Raw genomic sequence first — 19,099 nt, forward strand, 5'->3', positions numbered from 1 at the left:
CTCCCGGTAGCTTTGGAGATGCTGAGATGTTGTATACAGCAGAACGACAAGACACTACATTCCTCCTGCCTAAATAATGAATAAGAATATTTTTCCATCTACACATCTGGAGCTCCTGAACAAGGAAGCATGGAAAGTTGGAAACTTGAGGTTGCAGAGCCAAGCATTCCTATGTTGGGGAATACCAGAACGCCTTACTTCAGACTCAGTGCAGCCATCCTTGCATACGCATCATACTTACTGAGTAATTGACCATCTGCTGCTTTGTTGAGGCAGCCCTCTCTTTTCTCCCACTTTCCTCAGGTCTCAGTGCCTTTCTCAGGCTCCCATTCTTTCCATGTTTTTGGTCTAGCTGTACCTGCCGGCCTTCAGGTCCCACTATTTTCTCTTACTGTTGTAATTCTTGTTCTGCTGTAATTCCTTGTGTACCTTTTTAGACCTAGTGAGTTGTCCATCTGCATCTGAGTCAGAACAATAGAAGCAGGATCCCACATCTTCATGTAGGCGTCCAGGGTTTTCATTGCCTGCAACAGCAGAAATTTTAACCGAAAGACCCTAAAGAGTATTTGCTGCAAATACAATATTGGGGAAGTTATCCCAAACCAGCCTCTCCTGAAGATATGGGAACTGAAATTTTTCAAAGGCCATAAGCAAAAGGGATGTAAAAATTCCACAGGAGTGCCTTTTCTCTTCCCTACCCTCTACGTTTTTCTAATTCTTTTACCTATCATGAAGGAGAAAGCTTTTTCAAAGCAAACATCAGAATTTTGTCAGAATGCCTGAAGGGTGTGCACTTTAAGGGGTGCAAACTTCTACAGACTAGTGGGATGAAAAATGTGGCAGTATTTCTTATCAGTTTAGTTTTCCTCTCTAGCAATAATTGAAAATCCACTGTTCTCCAATTACAGGTTCTCTTCTTCCTAGAATGGTTGCTTTTCAGAATTTCTTCAACTGTTGCTGTCAGTTTGGGTACATTGCTCCTGCATATAGTCAGGAATGGAGCAAAAGAAGGGACAGGTGCCTTCTGAAGAACACAGGTCCTATTTTATGCAGCTTTTCTCTTTTCTGTGGAACTGCAGACATGGGAAATTGTGGTTCTCTCTGATTCCAAGGTCATAGTTACTTGATTTGCATGGTGTCCCAGCCAATTTTTCACAGTACTGCCTTGCACTTTGGCTTTTTTTTTAATAATTTATTGATACAGACAAATCTTCCTCTTGTTTTTTACCTTTTCCCTTTATTTCTGGTAAAGAGACATTCATGTCACATTTTCATAAAAATAATGATCCTGATTTTTTTGTAAGGTATGTCTCCAAAAATCCTCACTAAAATATTACTTCTTAGATCTCATACTTCCATGAAAGAGAAAACTTTTATCAGTAGAAAAACTAGCTTAGAAAGCAAAGTTTATTCATTAATGTATTATTTCAAAATTACTCATGTGACATGATACAGTTCCTTATTTGCAGCTCAGAACTTCCCTGTATCTGTTGGGTCTTAAAAACCAAAAAGGATTTGCTAATCCAGTTCAGTGCAGAAGAGTTTTCCTGCAAGGCACAGATTTGGTCTTCAGCATCAATTTCAGGTGAAGGGGAGAAGGGACTGAAACATTTGGCAATGGCTGTCTACCTGCTCCTGATTTTTCTCTTTTCCTTTGGTACATCTCTTCAAATGTCTGGTAAGTCTTGGTCCTCTGCTGTGTATGGAGGTTTGCAAGTTGTTTCTCATGCTTTCCTGATGTCCTCCTTGGTGGACAGTGAGTTTAGATCTAGTCAGAGCATGTAATTTGAAACAGTTTTATTCAGCTCTTAAACCTGGTGGTATCTGTATAGGCATTCTGCTTCCTTAACCCGGTTTTCAAAGTGGTGTATGAGTGAAAGAAATATGCCAACAGATGTGGGCATAACCTAGACAGTGTTGATTCTGGAAAATCAGCCAGCTGAATGCAGGCAGAAGTTGATCCAAAATTACTCCATTGGAGGTTAGAACAGCTCAGAAGTACAGGGCAGTGAACTCTCAGCATGCACGGAACCACTGTCTGATGTGTGCTTCGAGTTTCTTAGACAGCCCATACAGACTATGGCATACTGATCGTTGAGTATTGGAGTCCTGTTTCCAAGATGACAGCTTTAGGAAGGGCCTTAAAAGCTTCTGTCTGTTAAATTTCAGACATTGCTACTGCTGAGAGGAAAGCAAATGATGCTGTGTCTGCAGCTCTTTCCTGCAGGAAGCTCCCAACTAGAGAACTGCAGGAGACCAGTGCTATCACTTGAATGGCAGCAGGGACTAGCCAACACTGATCTAATCCACTACATAAGAATTTCTTCTGTTCGTGTTTTTGGGCGAGACCACGCTGGCTCTGACCCAGCCTCTGCTAACCTTCTCAAGAACCACTGCAGCAGGAGAGCAGTGCCAGGGGAAATGCCATCTGGCTTGTTCAGGTCTGCAGCCTTTCAGAGAAACATCACTGAGGCTGCTTGACCACTACCTGGCAACTCTGGGATGGCGGGGGGTCATGAAGCCCCATTTAACTGTCCCACCCCTGGCAAGAAACCTTGGGTGGCAGTAAAGCTCAATGGCAGAGCAGAGCTATTTGGATGATGTTGCTGTCGCATAGCGGGGACCTAAGGGATGCAAGGCAAGCTGCAAAAATGGTCAAGGTTTGGAGCAGGCTGAAGTTGTGCCCCTTTTTTGAAGCTGGTCTTAAGAAACAAAACCCTGTTGTGCAGTATCTCACATTTCTATTTACAAGTGTAGCTATTAATGGCACTTAGGATACTTACTTAGCTTAACTGTGCTCAGAACTGAAGTGATGATGCTGCAAGTTGTGGCTTCCCTCCTTAGAAACTCACAAGTTGAACTTTGTGAAGAAACGACTTTTTGCACAGTTGCCAAAAATTTCCAAAATAATTAACCAAAAATAAAAAATACCCCACTTGCTTGATGAGCTGAAAACCACAATGTCATTCTCGGCCAAATATAAAAATGGTTGAATTTTGAGTATGTATGTAAACCATTTTTGATAGCTCTAAAGCAAAAAGTCCTTTTACTTGCAAAATTGAAGCCTGTTTAATATGCTGCGTGGTGGCGGAACTTTGAAGAACTCATGAAATTTAATGAAGGTCATTTTTGAATGGCATTTTGAGAACAGTGTGCTTTAAGGACGGATGTGAAGAAGAGCAATTTCTCTTGAAAGAGCTATATTTTCAACTTCTGTGTTGCTTGCATCTTAAGAACATTTTGATGAATATCCTTCATACTGATGATTAACCTCCTCTGATTTCTTTCTCTATGGACTCCATATGTTCAATTTTTTGTTGTAGCAGACTGTCAAATAGCAACTGACTGACTTGTCTCCTACAAAATCTCTCCTCAGATGTTTACATTCTCATTTTATTTTATAGATAGCAGAATATTTTCAATCTATAATGAAGACAGCAAGCTTTGCGCCCAAGCTCAAAACTCTAGCTCGGTCATAACCACCACTTGTGACGAGCACAACGAGTTTCAAAAGTTCAGGTGGGTCTCTGCCACGCAGCTGCTGAGCATGGCCCTCAAGCTGTGCCTGGGAGTGCTCACCAAGGACGACGAGGCTGCCATCACGTTGGAATCCTGTAACAGGACGAATGAACTCCAGTGGTGGGAATGTAGAAATGAGACGCTCGCAACCCACAGCAAGGATTTCTTTTTCAACTATGGCAAAGGGAAGGGGAAGAAAATCAGGTTGTCCAAAGGATCAGGCAAAGGGAGCAGGTGGAAAATTCATGGAACTGCAGACAGCCTGTGCTCTCAGCGCTATGAGGGTGAGTACTGAAAATTAATCTCTATTTCTAGGTAACTTGACTGCCCCTATTTACAAAGCATTCCGCTGCTTGCTTGTCATGCAGCAACCCTTTTCTTACACTGATGTCAGTAGGGGAGCTAACCACAAACAGGGTGTAGAAATGCAAGGCAAATATGACTACATATTTCTGTGTAACTCAGAAAGTGCAATTCTTTCAAATGATAGAATAAAATGACAAAGGCCTATGATGTAATCATACGGGATAATGGGAATTTTGTTTGTACAGCAAGAGCAGGAGGAAATCTATGACTGTTTCAAAATATGTCTGATCAATTTGTAGAATAAGTGGTGATTGTGTTGTATTTAAATATTTATTGTTGCTATTACTTGGTTTGACCATGTGCTATTTCTAAGAAGTTAATTTCTAGTTAACATAGACGTAATCCACTTTTAATAGTGTTTACCTGGCTCAGGTATCCCAGGCCCCGCAAGAAGAAAAAGTAGGAAAAAGCAAAAGGAAAAACAGTGCTTAATCATTCAGGATGTAATAAGTCCTAACACCCTGACAAAGGAACACTGGAGAGTCAGATCTCCTTTTCCTGCATTATTATCCCTCTTGGATTATGTAGAGTGGGCATCCAGGCTCAAGTGTTCAACCTCCTTTCTACTGTAACACTGGTAAGGTGGGAAGTTAAATAACAAGGGATGAAATTTTTGCTGTGCCCCACAGCAGGTCCAGATGGAATGAAGTTTGTCATAATTTTGTTCAGATAGCCGCAAATTAGACTGCATAGAGATGGGAGGATCACTTCCCAGCAGAGTCACTTGCAAATTTAGGATATAACTTCCTCTTATGAAGACTAATAAAAATATTCTGATATCTTCTTTCCAAGCTGCTTCAACCATATGGGGAAAAAAAAAAAAAGAACCTAAACATCATCCACTGACAGGAGTATGTATACAATGGGAGCAGCTGAGTCACGAGCACCTCTGACACAGTAGTCCAGATAGAAATGAAAAGAAAAAGATAGACAAAAGTTAGTCTGAGGGCCAGTTAAGGGTTGTTTGAGAGTCTTAATTCTGAATATCTTGCCATAGTCATACCTGATTGGCACAACAGCCTTGGAAGGCTTTGTGGTAATGAAGTACTGATATGTTGAGCTCTTGCACAACTCAACTGTGTCCATGGGGAGCTGGCTACGAGCAAACACTGTGGTGAACATCTGATACCAACTGACCAACTGATACCGATCTATGTTTCTCTCTGTAGATATCTATACACTGGGAGGAAATGCCTTTGGTGCACCTTGTGTGTTCCCTTTTAAGCTCAAAGGTAAATGGTACGCTGAGTGCATCCCTCGGAGTGATGGTGCAGGCTCTCTCTGGTGTGCAACTTCTTCAGATTTTGATAAAGACCAATTTTTTGGCAATTGTCCACTAAAAGGTAATTTATTCATAAAGATTTCAGGAAAGTCATTAAGCAAATTTTCTTCCACTCTCATGGTCAAAATCTCCTTGGGATGTGGAAGTAGCATTGGACAGCGAGCTGGATTCTGGCCAGCCTAGTTCACTGGTGAACGATGCAATGATAAAATGAGGTATCTGCTCTTCACTCTCACTGTTTCTCCAGCAGAGATGAGTAGTGGTCCTACAGTCCTACATATGGGGAGTATTCTGTGGGTGGTGACTGGGACTGATGGAAAAAGGAAGAAAAAACCCCTAGCACCAGGTGAGAAGAAAGTCAGGGCAAATGGAAGGCAGAAAGAAGTGCAATGGATGAGGAAGGTGAGACACAGGGAAGCAGGACAGTTGTGTATCATGGGATGGAGCAGAGAACAGGAGAGCTGCAGTGAATGGAAGGGTGCAGGGACACGGGCAGTGACCTTCACCTGCCTTTGGTGCTCTAGTGCTCCTTACACCTACAAATCATCCAACACAGCTTTCCAATAACCCCAGCACAAATTCCTTACCCCTTCACCCCCACTTCACATCTGGTTGATAGGAAATGATAATTTCCGTCATGTTGAGAGGTCTGGGAGAGCGTAAGAGGGGTCCCAAGGTAAGAAATGGGTGTGGAGACCAAAATTTTCTGTATGGGGAATAGAGAAATGCGTGTGTACATGTAGAATATATCAGCAAGTGGGTTAGTGTAGAGTAAACTGTGAGAGAAGTAGGTGACTCATATAAATAAAAAGGAACAGTGTCAATGTAGAAAAAATCAGGTTTGTAAGGAGAAATAATTCCTTATGTCATTAATGTATTATTAATATTGGAAAAAGTGTATTTAAGTGGGGCAAACTATATGTAAAAAATTAGCAAATCATACAGTTAGATAGTTTTAGTCTGCAATGAAGATTTTATTTCCTGTGTTAGCAAGTATGATTATCTTGTCAAGTTGCTGTTATGTTTTATAGACACCATCCACAACAACCTTTGGAAAACAAATCCTGTGACAGAAACTCACTATCAGATAAACTCAGAATCACTTTTGACATGGCACCAAGCAAGAAAAAGCTGCCAGCAGCAGAATGCAGAATTATTAAGTATCACAGACCTTCATGAAGAAATGTATTTATTAGGTAAAGTAAAAAAAAAAAAAAGTTAATGCATATGTTTAAAATGTACGTCAGCTCCAAGAGCTTTAACATGGTTACTTGTATTTACCTTGTGCAAATAGGTCTTAGTGACATTCTTAAAAAAGCTTGTCCCTTTCTCAAAAAAAAATTATTAAAATAGTGGAAAAAATCTAACCTATGTTAAGAAAAAGATATCTACTATGACACTTTTTCTGTTTCCATGCTTTAAAATTTTATTTCAAGTTTTATTGCATAACTTACAAAATCAGAGGCATTTAATAACTTGACTGTTTCTTTTGACCATTTAGGGCTCACTAGTGACCTGGGTGTCAATGTGAAGCTCTGGACTGGTCTTTTCAGTGCACTTGACAGTGGCTGGCAATGGATTGGGGGCAGTCCTTTGAGATACCTAAACTGGGGTCCAGGTAAGTGCACTTTTCTGAAACGATGATCAGCATCTGGGCCAAAATTCTCTTCTCTTCCCCAAATTACTGTTACCTAATTCCTTTGGTTTCATAGAATTTTCACAGGTTACAGGGATTATGGGGAAGGTAGGATATTACAGTAATAGGGATCACACCCGAGATGGATCATCATTAATTCTGAATTTCCCAGAGAAAGCAGATAGCTCATCCAAGAAAACAGTTAAAACCAAATATGTACACCTCATTCTATTTTTTTTTCCATCCACAATTTTCTCATCAGACATGTTATTCAATCCAAACAAAAAAACCTCATGAAAAATAATATAAAGAGAATTTAAAGAAAAGAGAAAAAAATTAAAGAGAAACATTACAGTAAAAATACTTTCAATTGCTCTCAGTTACTGCTTATGACATTTATCTGATGTACTTTATCTTAATAAGTTTCCACTCTTTTCTTAGGATCTAAGTCACCATCTTGCATGTTGCCATATTAGGTATTTTCACAATAGTTGTTGTGACTACAGGGAATTCCAAAGGGCAAGCACTCCCATGGAATTAAATACGCATTTCATGTCCACTGTTCAGCTGTAAAGGATGTTGAGTTGTTTCCAATACTACCACCCCATAAGGAATTAGATGAACTTTTATAAGGCTTTTTTCTGCATACTGCCATACTTCAAATACACTGAATTTCTTCTTAAGCAGTGCATGGGAGAAAAGGGGCAAGTCTCATGTTTGAAATCTCAGCCCTCTTGACCATCCCAGTGGTGGTCCCTTGTCACCTCTCCTGGGAATTATCACTGTGAAGAATAATACGCCAGTGGCTTTGCAGCTCCAAAAGACCTGCACCTTCCCTCCTGTGATGAGGTGAAAATTTTCAATGTTAACAGAGGGATTCTGTGCCTCTTTCCTAAAGGAAACCCATCTGTGGAATCTGGAAAAATATGTGGGACCTTCCAAGGTAGGAATGGCAAATGGGAAAACCAGGTGTGTGATCGGAAACTGGGATATATCTGCCAAAAGAGAAACTCCTCCTTAGATTCCTCCATTATTGCCTCAGGTAAGCGGTCAAAAAATAAGGCTATTTTTGCAGTGAGTGAGAAATACTGGGAGAATGCCATATATGAAATAAGAATATATTGTCAAAACAAAACGATTACACTTGTTGACCTGGGTCAAATACTGAGAAAACTTTAATTTTCTGGCTCATTTTAAAGTTGATGTCTGGATGTTGTTCATCATTTTGAAAAGATCCCAGGGTACTAAAGAAGGTAGGATTATGTGCTTAGTCATGTTATCCAGACCATGAAATACTGAGGAATATCCTGTGCTCTGAAAAATACACTGAAGATGTGTCCTGCTAAAAGATGTGAGTCAGAGTTCATGCTCCCCCTGCTCTCTCTGACCCTTTTTGTTCTATTCTGAAAGGAAAAATTCAGAATATGGGGCTGGCACCTTTTCCCAATTGAATTCCCTCTCCACCTGAGGCAGACTAGGTCTTATCTATGTAAAGGAAAAGGTGTGCAGTTACTTCACCTGGGAATTCCCAGCATGCAACTAACTCTACAGTAACTCCCTCAACTACATATATACTAGTATTTAAGATTATTCTCTGGCTCAGGGGATGAATGGCACGTCATAGCTGGTATTCTGTACTTTCTGGCACCATCCAGACAGCTCACTGGGAATGGTTTATGATCCATGCTAACCTCCAAACCATGCCTGGATGTTGTTTAAGGGAATGCAAGTTTGCGCAGGTCAAAACCATGTCCAGGGAGCATTGACCAATGTGGCTGATCACACGCCAATGCCAGGCACACATCCTGCCCTCTTCAGTTTACTACATAGGTGCAGACCGTGTGAACCTTCAAAGCAATGGAAGATGGCTGGCCATTCTAAATTCACACCAAGAAATAGCTGCTGAACAAAGTGCCCGGCATTTCTGTGCAGCTGGGATTTCTGACATGTCTGGTATAACATAAATGTGTCTGGGCTCTCTGTTACATGATTTGGGCTGTGCAGGAGCTCCAACTGGCTCCCGAGCACCTGGTGTTTCCAGTGAAAAAATGTACAAAATCTCCAAAATTCAGCAAGATAAAGTCCCTGTGTGGGAAAAGAGGCTCTCTTCTGTAAAACATGGCTGTACTCAGAGCCTTGCTGGGGGGGATTTAGCATGGAGTTGTGCCCTGCAAGTTTGCATACCAAATTACTTAGTATTTATTTAATCCTGTAAAGGAGGTTTTTGGTAGCTCCCAGCACAACTGGGATGGAAAAAACTGTTTCGATTCTTTGTGATCCTCAGACTTGTGCTTCTCTCCTCTGCCAGTATGTGCTCCAATATTTCAAATTCATGTCAGTACACGTCATTTTCTTTTTGGTTAAAAGAAAGTGCTGAACAGGACTGCTCATTAGTTGTTTGAAATATTTTTTTTAGGTGACTTAAAGCCTTTTAAATGCCCCAGGCAATGGGTGGCCTATGCAGGTCATTGTTATAGAATTTACAGAACACCCAAAATATGGAAAGAAGCCCAGTCTTCCTGTAGGAAAGAAGATGGAGAGCTGGCGAGTATTCATAATATTGAGGAATACAGTTTTACAGTGTCTCAGCTTGGGTACAGTGAGTATTCCTGCAGGTCACTTTTTTATCTGGAATTATACTGTTGCTTTTAAAAAGTCCTTCTTCAGTCAAAAATGGCTGTGAGATGTGGTTGTTCCATTTTAAGACATACCCATACCTACAATTACCTTTGTGTTCCCAGAGCCAGACGATGAGCTGTGGATTGGTCTAAATGACTTCAGGGTTCAAATGTATTTTGAATGGAGTGATGGGACACCCGTGACTTATACCAAATGGCATCACGGAGAGCCGACCCACACAGGGAATAAGGCAGACTGCATTGTTATGAAGGGAGAGGTAAAAATCCCTCTCCCACTTTCATCCTTTCTTCTGTCCTTTTTGCCCCCCAAAAGGAAAACATCTGTGACAAAAATAAAATAATAAAAAAGGAAAAAGGGACAAGGGTATTAAAGGTTTTTATGAACTTGGTTTAATTCAGAATATCTTAGTGTGGAGGGAGACTGGAGACCAGATCTAGGAAGGTGGATGGTGGAGCACCAGAAGCAGTGCACTGCGCTGAGACTTGGCCTGCTCTGCAACAGCTAGGATGAATCTCCTATCTAAAATTGGTTGAAGTAATTCATCATCCACATTCAACATGGCTGGTCATAGCTGCATAGCATGATTCTTAGGTTTCCCATAAAGCACCTAAAATACAGGTTTACTGGAGCTACTTTGGAGGCTCATATTACTGGAGACACAAAAAATTAGGTACAAAAAATTCTATCTTGTTTTATACACAGCATAAACAAAGATAATACTATGGAAAAAGACTTAAAAAACACATTTTTCATATTTTATGTTTAGTTTATCCAGCATTTCCTTGCTATTGTCATCTGGTTATATGAACATAATAAATACTATGCTGATGAGAATAGAGTGGAACAGCATATTTCCTTCCTGCTCTCACCAGCCACTGAATGTTTAATACATGCAACCTTCATTCTCACACCTCGGAGGAAATGTGGCCCTTACTGTTGTTATTGTGTTTCCTATTTGAGAGTTTTGGAGAAAGCAGGAAGGCAAGGAAGAGAGCTGAAACAGCCTCATCCATACAAAGAGAGAAGGGCTCTTCTCTAAAAGGGATTTTCTCTAGATTTCACTTCTCTTTGTGGTTTCTTCTTACCATGCTCAGGATGGATCCTGGGCTGACAGTGCTTGTGAAATGAAACTCGGTTACATCTGTAAAAGGAAACCTTTGGCAGAAGAACCAGGGGCAGAAGAGGTTACTTACCCAGGCTGCCAGAAAGTAAGTGTAAAACAAAAGCAGTGAAAGGTCGTTACATCTTACTTTCACACCCATGATGGTAAGAATCACAGAAGCCAATTATTTTGACGTTCTTGGTGGAGCCCTCAAAAACTGTTAATTTTATATGTACTGATACTTCTTAGACTAATGGGGAAGTTTTTTCTTTATTTAACCAAAATAGATTGACTTCTTTTTTGCATTCCTTTACACGTGCACTTCACTCAGGTCTCTTCTAATGCAGAACTGGTCACTGCACCCGTAAAAGACACTGTCTGCAGAGCATGTCAGTATTTTTTCATGCTGTAACTCACTGGTCTTGGGTTGCACACAGCCTTCTCTGTTCAGTCAGTTTGCCACAGGAGGCAGGAACATTTGAGCTGATTGGTTTGCAGATTGCTCATAGCCTTTTGCAACAGCTACACTTACAGAACGAGAAGGCAGAACAGGTTTTACACAAGGAGCTGCAAAGTGCCTGTGAGTGTGCTTGCCAGCTCTGAGTCATAACCACCGCTCGCAAATACTCCTTGCGTGTCCTTTATCAAGGGGCAAGACACAGAGCTGTGGTTATAAAAGCTATGCTTGATTATCCTCTTCATTTCTTCTCATGGCTTCTGAGATTAATTTTGACTTGGGGTGTGGTATTAATGTGGCTTTTGGAAGTGTACTCTGCTGCGCAACCTGACAGCCCCTCTGTGTATCTCTGCTGTTGACACTGACAGGGCTGGATGAAGCACGGCTTTTACTGTTACTCCGTCGGGCAGTTACCAGCAACATTTTCAGAAGCAAAACAGATCTGTAAAGAAAACAAAGGTTTCCTGGCTACTGTGACAGACAGGTACGGAAACATAATTCTTGTCCTTTCATATGTGCAACCGGGATGGAAGGGCCAAACAGAAATCCCTTCTCACTTTACAGTTATTCATAGTGTCTAGTGTGATACCACTCCTTTGCTGGAAAATCTGTGGTAGAACTGAAGAAGTATTGCAAAATACACGTGGGGCTTGCATGTCATCAATACAAACATTCAAGCCATTGCTACTGCACACCTACACTGTTGTTGACTCCAGGAATTAAAAAATTGAGTCAACCCCCCAACAACCCCAAATTGCCAGATTGTTTTAAAACTTATTGAACCAGAGATAAACAGATAAACATGAAACTATTTCTTTCTTCTGCATTTGAGTTTTTCAGCAACAAGCGGATCTGGAAACTTACCCTTTTTAGAATAAAAGTAGATTTTTTTCCCCAGAGTAACAAGAGTTAAAGATCTAGACCTTATCATAAAGCTCAGTAAAACACTGTAGCCCTTATTTATATGAATGAATAACATATATGCATTAACACAAGTATTGTTCGGCTTGCATTGTTCATTGTGCAGTACAAAAGGAGAATAGAATCACTCTGAATTCTAAACATGATTTACATTACCAAAATATAAAATAAAATTTAATTTATATGACAATTAGAACTATAGAAGTGAGACATTACCCTTGCTTCAATCCATCCTTATCTTTTCCCACGTATTAACAAATCACCTTAACTTTACCAGATTTGCTACCATGAGCTGTTTGGAGAAATGAACAAATTAGATAAAATGTGATACATCAGTTTGGTACTTATTCTTCACAGATATGAACAAGCTTTTTTGACTTCTGTAATTGGATTCAATCCAGCAAAGTATTTCTGGATTGGTCTCTCAGACACGGAGGAGCAGGGGACGTTCAGGTGGGCCAGTGGGGATGCGGTCACCTTCACTCACTGGAACACAGGAATGCCTGGTAGGTGCCACAGGGGCCACCGAGCTTCTGCTCTGGGGACCCAAGAAGTGAGGGTTTGAAAGCTAAAAAGTGGTTTAGAAACTCTTCTGTCATAAAGTGGCAGAAACGACAGTGCAACTTTCCACTTGTGTTAAGGAGATTAAATGAGGGATCGTGGTAACTCCTTCCAGTAGACCACCTGGGACTGCATGTGTCTGTTGGTATCATTTGCTCTTTGTTGTCTGATGGTTTTGATAAGTGATTCATAGTATAATGTAAAAGGAATTTGATAAAATTGCTTTTTATGATTTAATTGAAGTGCATGTGAGCTACTGTGAGTTATTGGCATCCAAACACTGGGGGCAGGTGCTCTTAAGTAGCATATGCTTTGGGAAGATGCAGCCATTTATCAATAAGGTTTAAAAATTTTATGTTTCATGAAGGAAGGGAGTCGGGCTGCGTGGCCATGATAACAGGAACTTCAGCTGGATTATGGGATATTTTGAACTGTGAAGAAACAAACATGTTTCTCTGCAAGCAGCTGGTGGAGGGAGTGACCCCCCCTCCTCCTCCAGCGACGACCCCTCTCCCGTCGTGCCCAGAAGGATGGCAGTCCATTCCTCAGAGCAGCTCCTGCTTCAAAGTAGGTGTTTAATTTCTGAATGCAAACGCTTGTCATTTCAAATGAGAATAAGTTTCGTGTATGCATGGAAGGTGCATTTTACCCTGCCTTCCTGATAGGTAGTCTGTGGTAACATGTCTCCAGCCATCCCCAGGTGGTGTGGCTGGGAAGTGCTGGAAAGTGCTGTATGTAGGTTGAACTGAAGTCTGGAGTCACAGGGACTCTGAGATGATAGGAAAAGCGAAGTTGATTTAATAATAATTAAATAATTTAATAATAATTAAATTTGATAGATGACCACAGGCTTGTGGTTGTACAATTAAATAGGAAGTGATAAAACCAGAGACCAGGAGACCAGAAGAAAGATAGAAGCCCAGAATTCTGTTTCTAAAGTTCTGTAATACCCAGTACAGTATTTAATTGTTCGCTTTTTATAGATTTTTCAGGGAGGAAGGGAGAAAATGCAAACGTGGTTTGGTGCAAGAGATTTTTGCAGAGCCATTGGAGGAGATTTGGCATGTATCCACAGTGAAGAAGAACAAAACCTGATAGCTGGCTTGTAAGTATCTGCACAGTCCATTGTTTAGGAGAAAAAAAAACCATTTAAAAATTACCTTTCTGAAAGACATAAGGGATTTCTGGTGATCAGTTTCTACATTGCAAAGATGGTGTATATCTTTGCAAAGTGGCAGAAGGAAATGGGTAGAAATTGGTGAGAAAAGTTTTTTTTGGCAGGTCTCTGGGAAGGTGGTGCTATGCATTGAAGTAACCTGAGCATACACAAAAATGAAAGAAGGATCACCAAAATTGGTTTCAACTGAGTTTAGTTCAAAGAGATAAAACTGATCTTTTTAGCTCATTTGTAGTTGATCAGTAGATGAAATACTCTTGATTAAAGGAATAGTTTGTGCTGCTTTTCTTCCTTAGTTAAGGGGAAAAATTGGGAGACTAAGGAAAACCTGACCTACTGATGTGCTTATATAAATGTTTAAATTAAGCCTATGAGGACAGACAGGTCTGAATTTGGATGCCTAAGCTATTTGGTGGAACCAAGACCTTAAAATATATTTTCATTTAACTTGGTATTTGTGGACTCATGACACCTGTGATCTTTCCCATGAAGCTCTGTGTTTCACTGCTTCCTGCCACATGCAGTGCCAGGGTGTTTCCCCCCACACGGCAATTGAATGATAACTATCTCAAATGATATTTCAAGCATCAAAACACTGAGAATAATGTAATGATATACATTCTCCTTCTCTATTTCACACTGTGTCTGATTGTCTATATTTGTAATAATTCAGAAAAAGAGATTATCTTCACCTATCTTACTGGATGGGTTTAAGTGCCTTGGACTCCGACAGCGGATTTATATGGAGTGATGGCTCACCAGTGAGTAAATAGTTTATTGTTCCAGATTTCTGTCTAATTTTCCATGTATATCTTGGCAGACAGCTGTCACAAGTCCTCCTATACAAGCTGCAAGTGACCTTAAGTCTTTACTACCCAATTACACTCTAGGAATTAGTTTTTATCTTTTGATAGTTCATAGTTATAGATAACAGTATGACATTTAGAGTAATGAAGTAACGCCAAAGGTGATGGAATATCTCTTTTGATCTAAGCAAATCTGGTTGTACTAATCTCTATATTCCCATTTGTCATTTACTGTTAGAAATAATTTTGCGTGTCTACACGAGCTAGGCTTTGTTGCCCTCACCATCTTAAGTAGATCAAGGTCTGCAAGGCCCAAGTCCATACGGCAGCACTGATGGATTATCTTAGGTTGAAACATCAGAGCAGGATAACCAACCCAGGCGTCAGAGCGCGGTACTTAGATACTTCTTTCTAAAGTTGACAGGACAACTTAATCTCTCCTGATAACAAAGAGGGCAATAACTTCTTGGTTTACTAATATGGCTTATAAATACACAGATGAATCATTATGCTATGCAAGGGTCATGTCCTTCTCCTTACAAGGTCTGGCACCAAAGCACAAGACAGACCATGAAATCAAATGAAGTACATTCTTATTTAACAGGATGATGTAAGACAGTTATTTCACTTTAAAAGGAAAATAGTAACAAGGCTGTGTTTCTACTATAGGTAAATTTTGAAAAATGGGCAAATGGAGAACCAAACAATTATGATGGAAATGAAAAATGTGGCGTGTTTAATGGCTACAATAATATGAACTGGAATGATTTATTCTGTGAACATATGCAGGACTATGTTTGCCAAATAAAAAAAGGTAGGATTACTTTCTTCCTTGAGACAGATAAGAACATCCTTTCCAGGTCAGATCGCACTATCTGCATGTATTAGAGCCAGCTGTGCCATCAAGCACAATGAAACACTTAATATATTTTAATTTAAATAAAAGCAGTTGAAAACTATGAATTCATCCATGGGATACACATGTAAGTTTGGGATGTTGATTAAGTGAAATCCAGCAGCCTAAAGTTGTGCATAGCTTCTGTAAACTTAACTTGTGATCAGCTGTAACATTGTATTTTGCTGAGTGTAATACCTTTTTTTCAGATATTCTGAGAAATTCTGTGACAAAAATAAGCATATTGAGTAACCCTTATGATTAATTTTATTCCTTGGAATTAAAATGCTAACAACAACTGTATAAAAATATTTAATTGAGAGATGTCTGAGAAACATAATATACTCAGATGCTGATTTACATTGCAGGAGCGTCACTGAAACCAGAGCCTACTTCCACATTCAGTAAGTCTTGTACTTCCAATAACAGAAATAAATTAACATATAATGATGTTAATTTCTATTACAGACTGCTTAATGTTTTACTTTGCAGATTATGAATATATTGTTAGTGAAGATGACTGGATAATATATAATCACAAGGAATACTACTTCAGCAAGGAACCAATGCCTATGGAAAAAGCCAGGAACTTTTGCAAGAAGAATGGCGGTGATCTTGCTGTCATTGAGAGTGAAAGTGAAAAAAATTTTCTCTGGAAATATGTAAGAAACATGTTTTACTTCAAAAATTCACCGTTCTGTCCTGCACTGAGGCACCTTTTTCAGCTGGCTTGTGAAATATTAGAAAGTAGTCCACATCATAAAAAAAATCAGTGCCACCTTTCATGGGCTTATCTACTTAGGAGCTTTACCATAATCATTATTTTCATACATTGCTACATATAGACAAACCCTCACCTTCTCTTCAAGAACACTCTCAGGGTGCAACTTTTGAAAACCTTGCTCTGTTTAGCTGAAAGCTATGGTTGCTGAGTATGTTTTGTTTTCCAACTCATTCTCTTCACAGAATTCAAGAAAAGATTTTCCCTTTTTTTTGCCAAAACAGATTTCAGATTTTCAGTAAAAGGTTTAAGCCAGAATATTTTCTAATAGGAAGAGAATAACCTCATGGTGATATACTCTTCTGGAAATAGTTTCATACTATTAAAACCAAATGTGATTCCATCCTTTCCTCCACATGACTAAGTACTAAACCCCACCATTTACTTGTAGCCTTTTGGCAAATTCTAACTATGCTTTCCTAAAACTCTTAAAAATACTGCTTTATTTTATACCTTGCTTAAGAGGTTGTTCTTACCTTCTTAACATAGCTTTTTGCTCCATTTCTTTTTCATCCCATTCTCCTTTTTTTTTTGTTTTTAAATTTAAATGCTGGAAATTGGAGGAAAATTTTTCATTTAGCAGTTCAGGCACATAATCCCAGCAACTCCTTGCACGTTGCATACTATGCAATTGTACAACTGCAACTAAAGTGTTTTTTTGAGATCCTGCTTATTTTATTCGAAATCTGTTTTCTTACAGCTCATTAAAATTCTAATTTTTTGTGTTTCAGACTTTCTATAAAGACTGGGGAAATAACTTTTATATTGGCTTAAGTGTGAGCCTTGACAAGACATTCGGGTAAGTAAAAACAAATGAAATTTGTCAGACTCATAAAATGAATATGTGGCATGGCTGTCTAAGAGACTGTTGAAGTTCAATGACTAACAAAATTTGCCTACAGCCATGCCTTGACATAAAGTTTTGAAATATGATTCTGCTCCTCAGGGGAACACTTCTCCTATAATATTTGCACTACCTATTTCCCCTTTTTTTGGTTGTATACTCTGCTTTTGTATTGTGTGGCTGAGATGTTCCCTCACAGTCAGTGCAGTGTCATCCCCTTTTCCTTGTTAGATGAAAGATAAAATCAGTTGGAGGTCTCTAGGATGTTCCAGATGGTACTTGCAGATGTTACTGAATATTAAAATGATCAAAGAAAAAGAACCCTTAAAACCTGCAGTGAGGGGCATCATGGTGGTTTTAAAAGGTGAAATATCAATACTAGAGAGGCCTTGTCTGGAAGGTAATTTCCAGGTGGTTGTACCGTTAGAGGCCAGGGCAGGACAGCTTCAGGCTACATAGAGTCATTACATTTCTACAAATGTCTTTGGAAACAAAGTTCTCTGGGAATGTCCTAAACCTTCCTTGGAGCCTTAGATGAGTTACAGATGTATTTCTCCTGTGGTACTCTTCTCTCCTCCCCACTTTGCTTCCCCCCACACCTTTTCTAGTGCCTTCTCCTGGGATTTGAATCTTGGTCAGATGAGTTTCAGCCTCTTCATCTCAGTCTTTCTTCTCTTGCCTCTGGATGTCTTTCTTGGCCACAAGCCACAGAGACCGGATAGTTTCATCTCCTGGAGCTCCTGCTTTCTGCATCACATCCACTGCTCAGAAAACACTGTTGGTTGTCCAGTTCTCCCTTGCTCCCTCACTAGTTTCATCCTCCTTCCTGTTGGATGGTGCTGCTGCTATTTGTCTTTATATTATTCCTCCTGGTTTATTGTGTACTGTTTTTTCCTATTTGGCTCAGGAAGATTTGCAAGTGGGAACAGCTAGGCATCCTTTTTGAATTCCATATTTGTATTTTACTTGCAAAAACACATATACAGTTGCTTAGTCTCCAAAACACTAAATTGCCCTGGAGCTGATGTCGTCTGAAGGCTCTCAGTCTTGGCAGATTCTCCACTTGACCCTCCTCCTTGCAGCACACTGAGGATTTTTCACTTTTTTCTTGGCTACTTTTTGAGAATAAATTTGTGAATCACCAAACTAGGAAATGGTTGTTGCACAACTGAAAGTAATAGCTGGATAGTATTAAAGACTTTCTTTATTTAACAAAATGGTTCCCAGTGGTCCCCAGTAGGTGGTTCAAGGCTCTCTCTTACCCTATGAGATTTTATATTATTGCTTTTAGACCCAGGAAGTTGCTAAACTAGGCTCATATTTCTGTTTCTGTGCTCCAGGGAAAGCCAGGTCCAGTGTTACACCGGTCTGTTTCCTGTAGGCCATCAATGCTCAGAGACCAAGAAAAGCTGGGACCACCAGTTGAGATGATTAGTTCAGATGTGGTACAGGTCAGCAGAGTAGGCAGTTGACATAATGATATTTTTTACTAATACTGAGTGGAAGCTCTTGTTTTTCTTTTACCAGAGAACATGTGTTTGTCAGCTAGGATATAGGAAACTCTAATATGTCCTTTTCAAAGAAATATTAACTAATTCAAATGCGAATTATTATGCCCCCAAATGACTTCTTTCAGATGGATGGATGGAACTCCAGTGAACTATGTTGCCTGGGCTCCAAATGAACCCAATTTTGCAAATAATGATGAAAACTGTGTGGTCATGTATACCCAAACAGGTGGGTGCTGTGACAACATTCAGTCTGCATGGTGTGGCATAGGCTTGGGAGGGCTGCATGTGCAAGGGTGGGTAAGTTATAATACTGAGCAGGCTGATGTTTGATAGACTGTTTAAAAAGCATAGGAAAATAAATCATGTTGTCTTCTTCCATTTATGAACTTTTTAAAAGTTCAGATCTGTGTAGCTAACACATTGGATTACATCTGCAATTTGATTCCTAGCTTTGTCAGAAAATTTCAACGTGAACAAATCAGTTAAGTATCAGACCATCTGTAGACAGAGTCAGTATTGTTTTGCCTCTAATCTCTGCCCATTTTATGACTACCTCCCAAAGACATCAGCTGTCTGTTATTGCTTGTGCAGTTCCTAAAAA

At 39.7% G+C, this 19,099-nt stretch overlaps 1 protein-coding gene across 1 annotated transcript in view; it reads left to right on the top strand.

Moving 5' to 3' along the window:
- Nucleotides 1-1,523: 1,523 nt before the first annotated feature.
- LOC128148999 (macrophage mannose receptor 1-like) overlaps nucleotides 1,524-19,099 on the top strand; it is a 33,197-nt gene continuing 15,621 nt past the window's right edge. Inside the window, exons 1-19 of the mRNA XM_052803616.1 lie at nucleotides 1,524-1,678; nucleotides 3,405-3,803; nucleotides 5,055-5,228; nucleotides 6,199-6,363; nucleotides 6,669-6,785; nucleotides 7,702-7,845; nucleotides 9,220-9,402; nucleotides 9,545-9,699; nucleotides 10,538-10,651; nucleotides 11,371-11,486; nucleotides 12,281-12,429; nucleotides 12,852-13,051; nucleotides 13,468-13,589; nucleotides 14,335-14,422; nucleotides 15,137-15,281; nucleotides 15,731-15,766; nucleotides 15,855-16,024; nucleotides 16,875-16,942; nucleotides 18,624-18,724. Of these exons, the coding sequence (XP_052659576.1) occupies nucleotides 1,618-1,678; nucleotides 3,405-3,803; nucleotides 5,055-5,228; nucleotides 6,199-6,363; nucleotides 6,669-6,785; nucleotides 7,702-7,845; nucleotides 9,220-9,402; nucleotides 9,545-9,699; nucleotides 10,538-10,651; nucleotides 11,371-11,486; nucleotides 12,281-12,429; nucleotides 12,852-13,051; nucleotides 13,468-13,589; nucleotides 14,335-14,422; nucleotides 15,137-15,281; nucleotides 15,731-15,766; nucleotides 15,855-16,024; nucleotides 16,875-16,942; nucleotides 18,624-18,724 (2,707 nt within the window). The 5' untranslated portion in view covers nucleotides 1,524-1,617. The remainder of the gene's footprint in view (nucleotides 1,679-3,404; nucleotides 3,804-5,054; nucleotides 5,229-6,198; nucleotides 6,364-6,668; nucleotides 6,786-7,701; nucleotides 7,846-9,219; nucleotides 9,403-9,544; nucleotides 9,700-10,537; nucleotides 10,652-11,370; nucleotides 11,487-12,280; nucleotides 12,430-12,851; nucleotides 13,052-13,467; nucleotides 13,590-14,334; nucleotides 14,423-15,136; nucleotides 15,282-15,730; nucleotides 15,767-15,854; nucleotides 16,025-16,874; nucleotides 16,943-18,623; nucleotides 18,725-19,099) is intronic.

The sequence above is a fragment of the Harpia harpyja genome, chromosome 1 (genome assembly GCF_026419915.1).
Source record: "Harpia harpyja isolate bHarHar1 chromosome 1, bHarHar1 primary haplotype, whole genome shotgun sequence".
NCBI classification, from domain to species: domain Eukaryota; kingdom Metazoa; phylum Chordata; class Aves; order Accipitriformes; family Accipitridae; genus Harpia; species Harpia harpyja.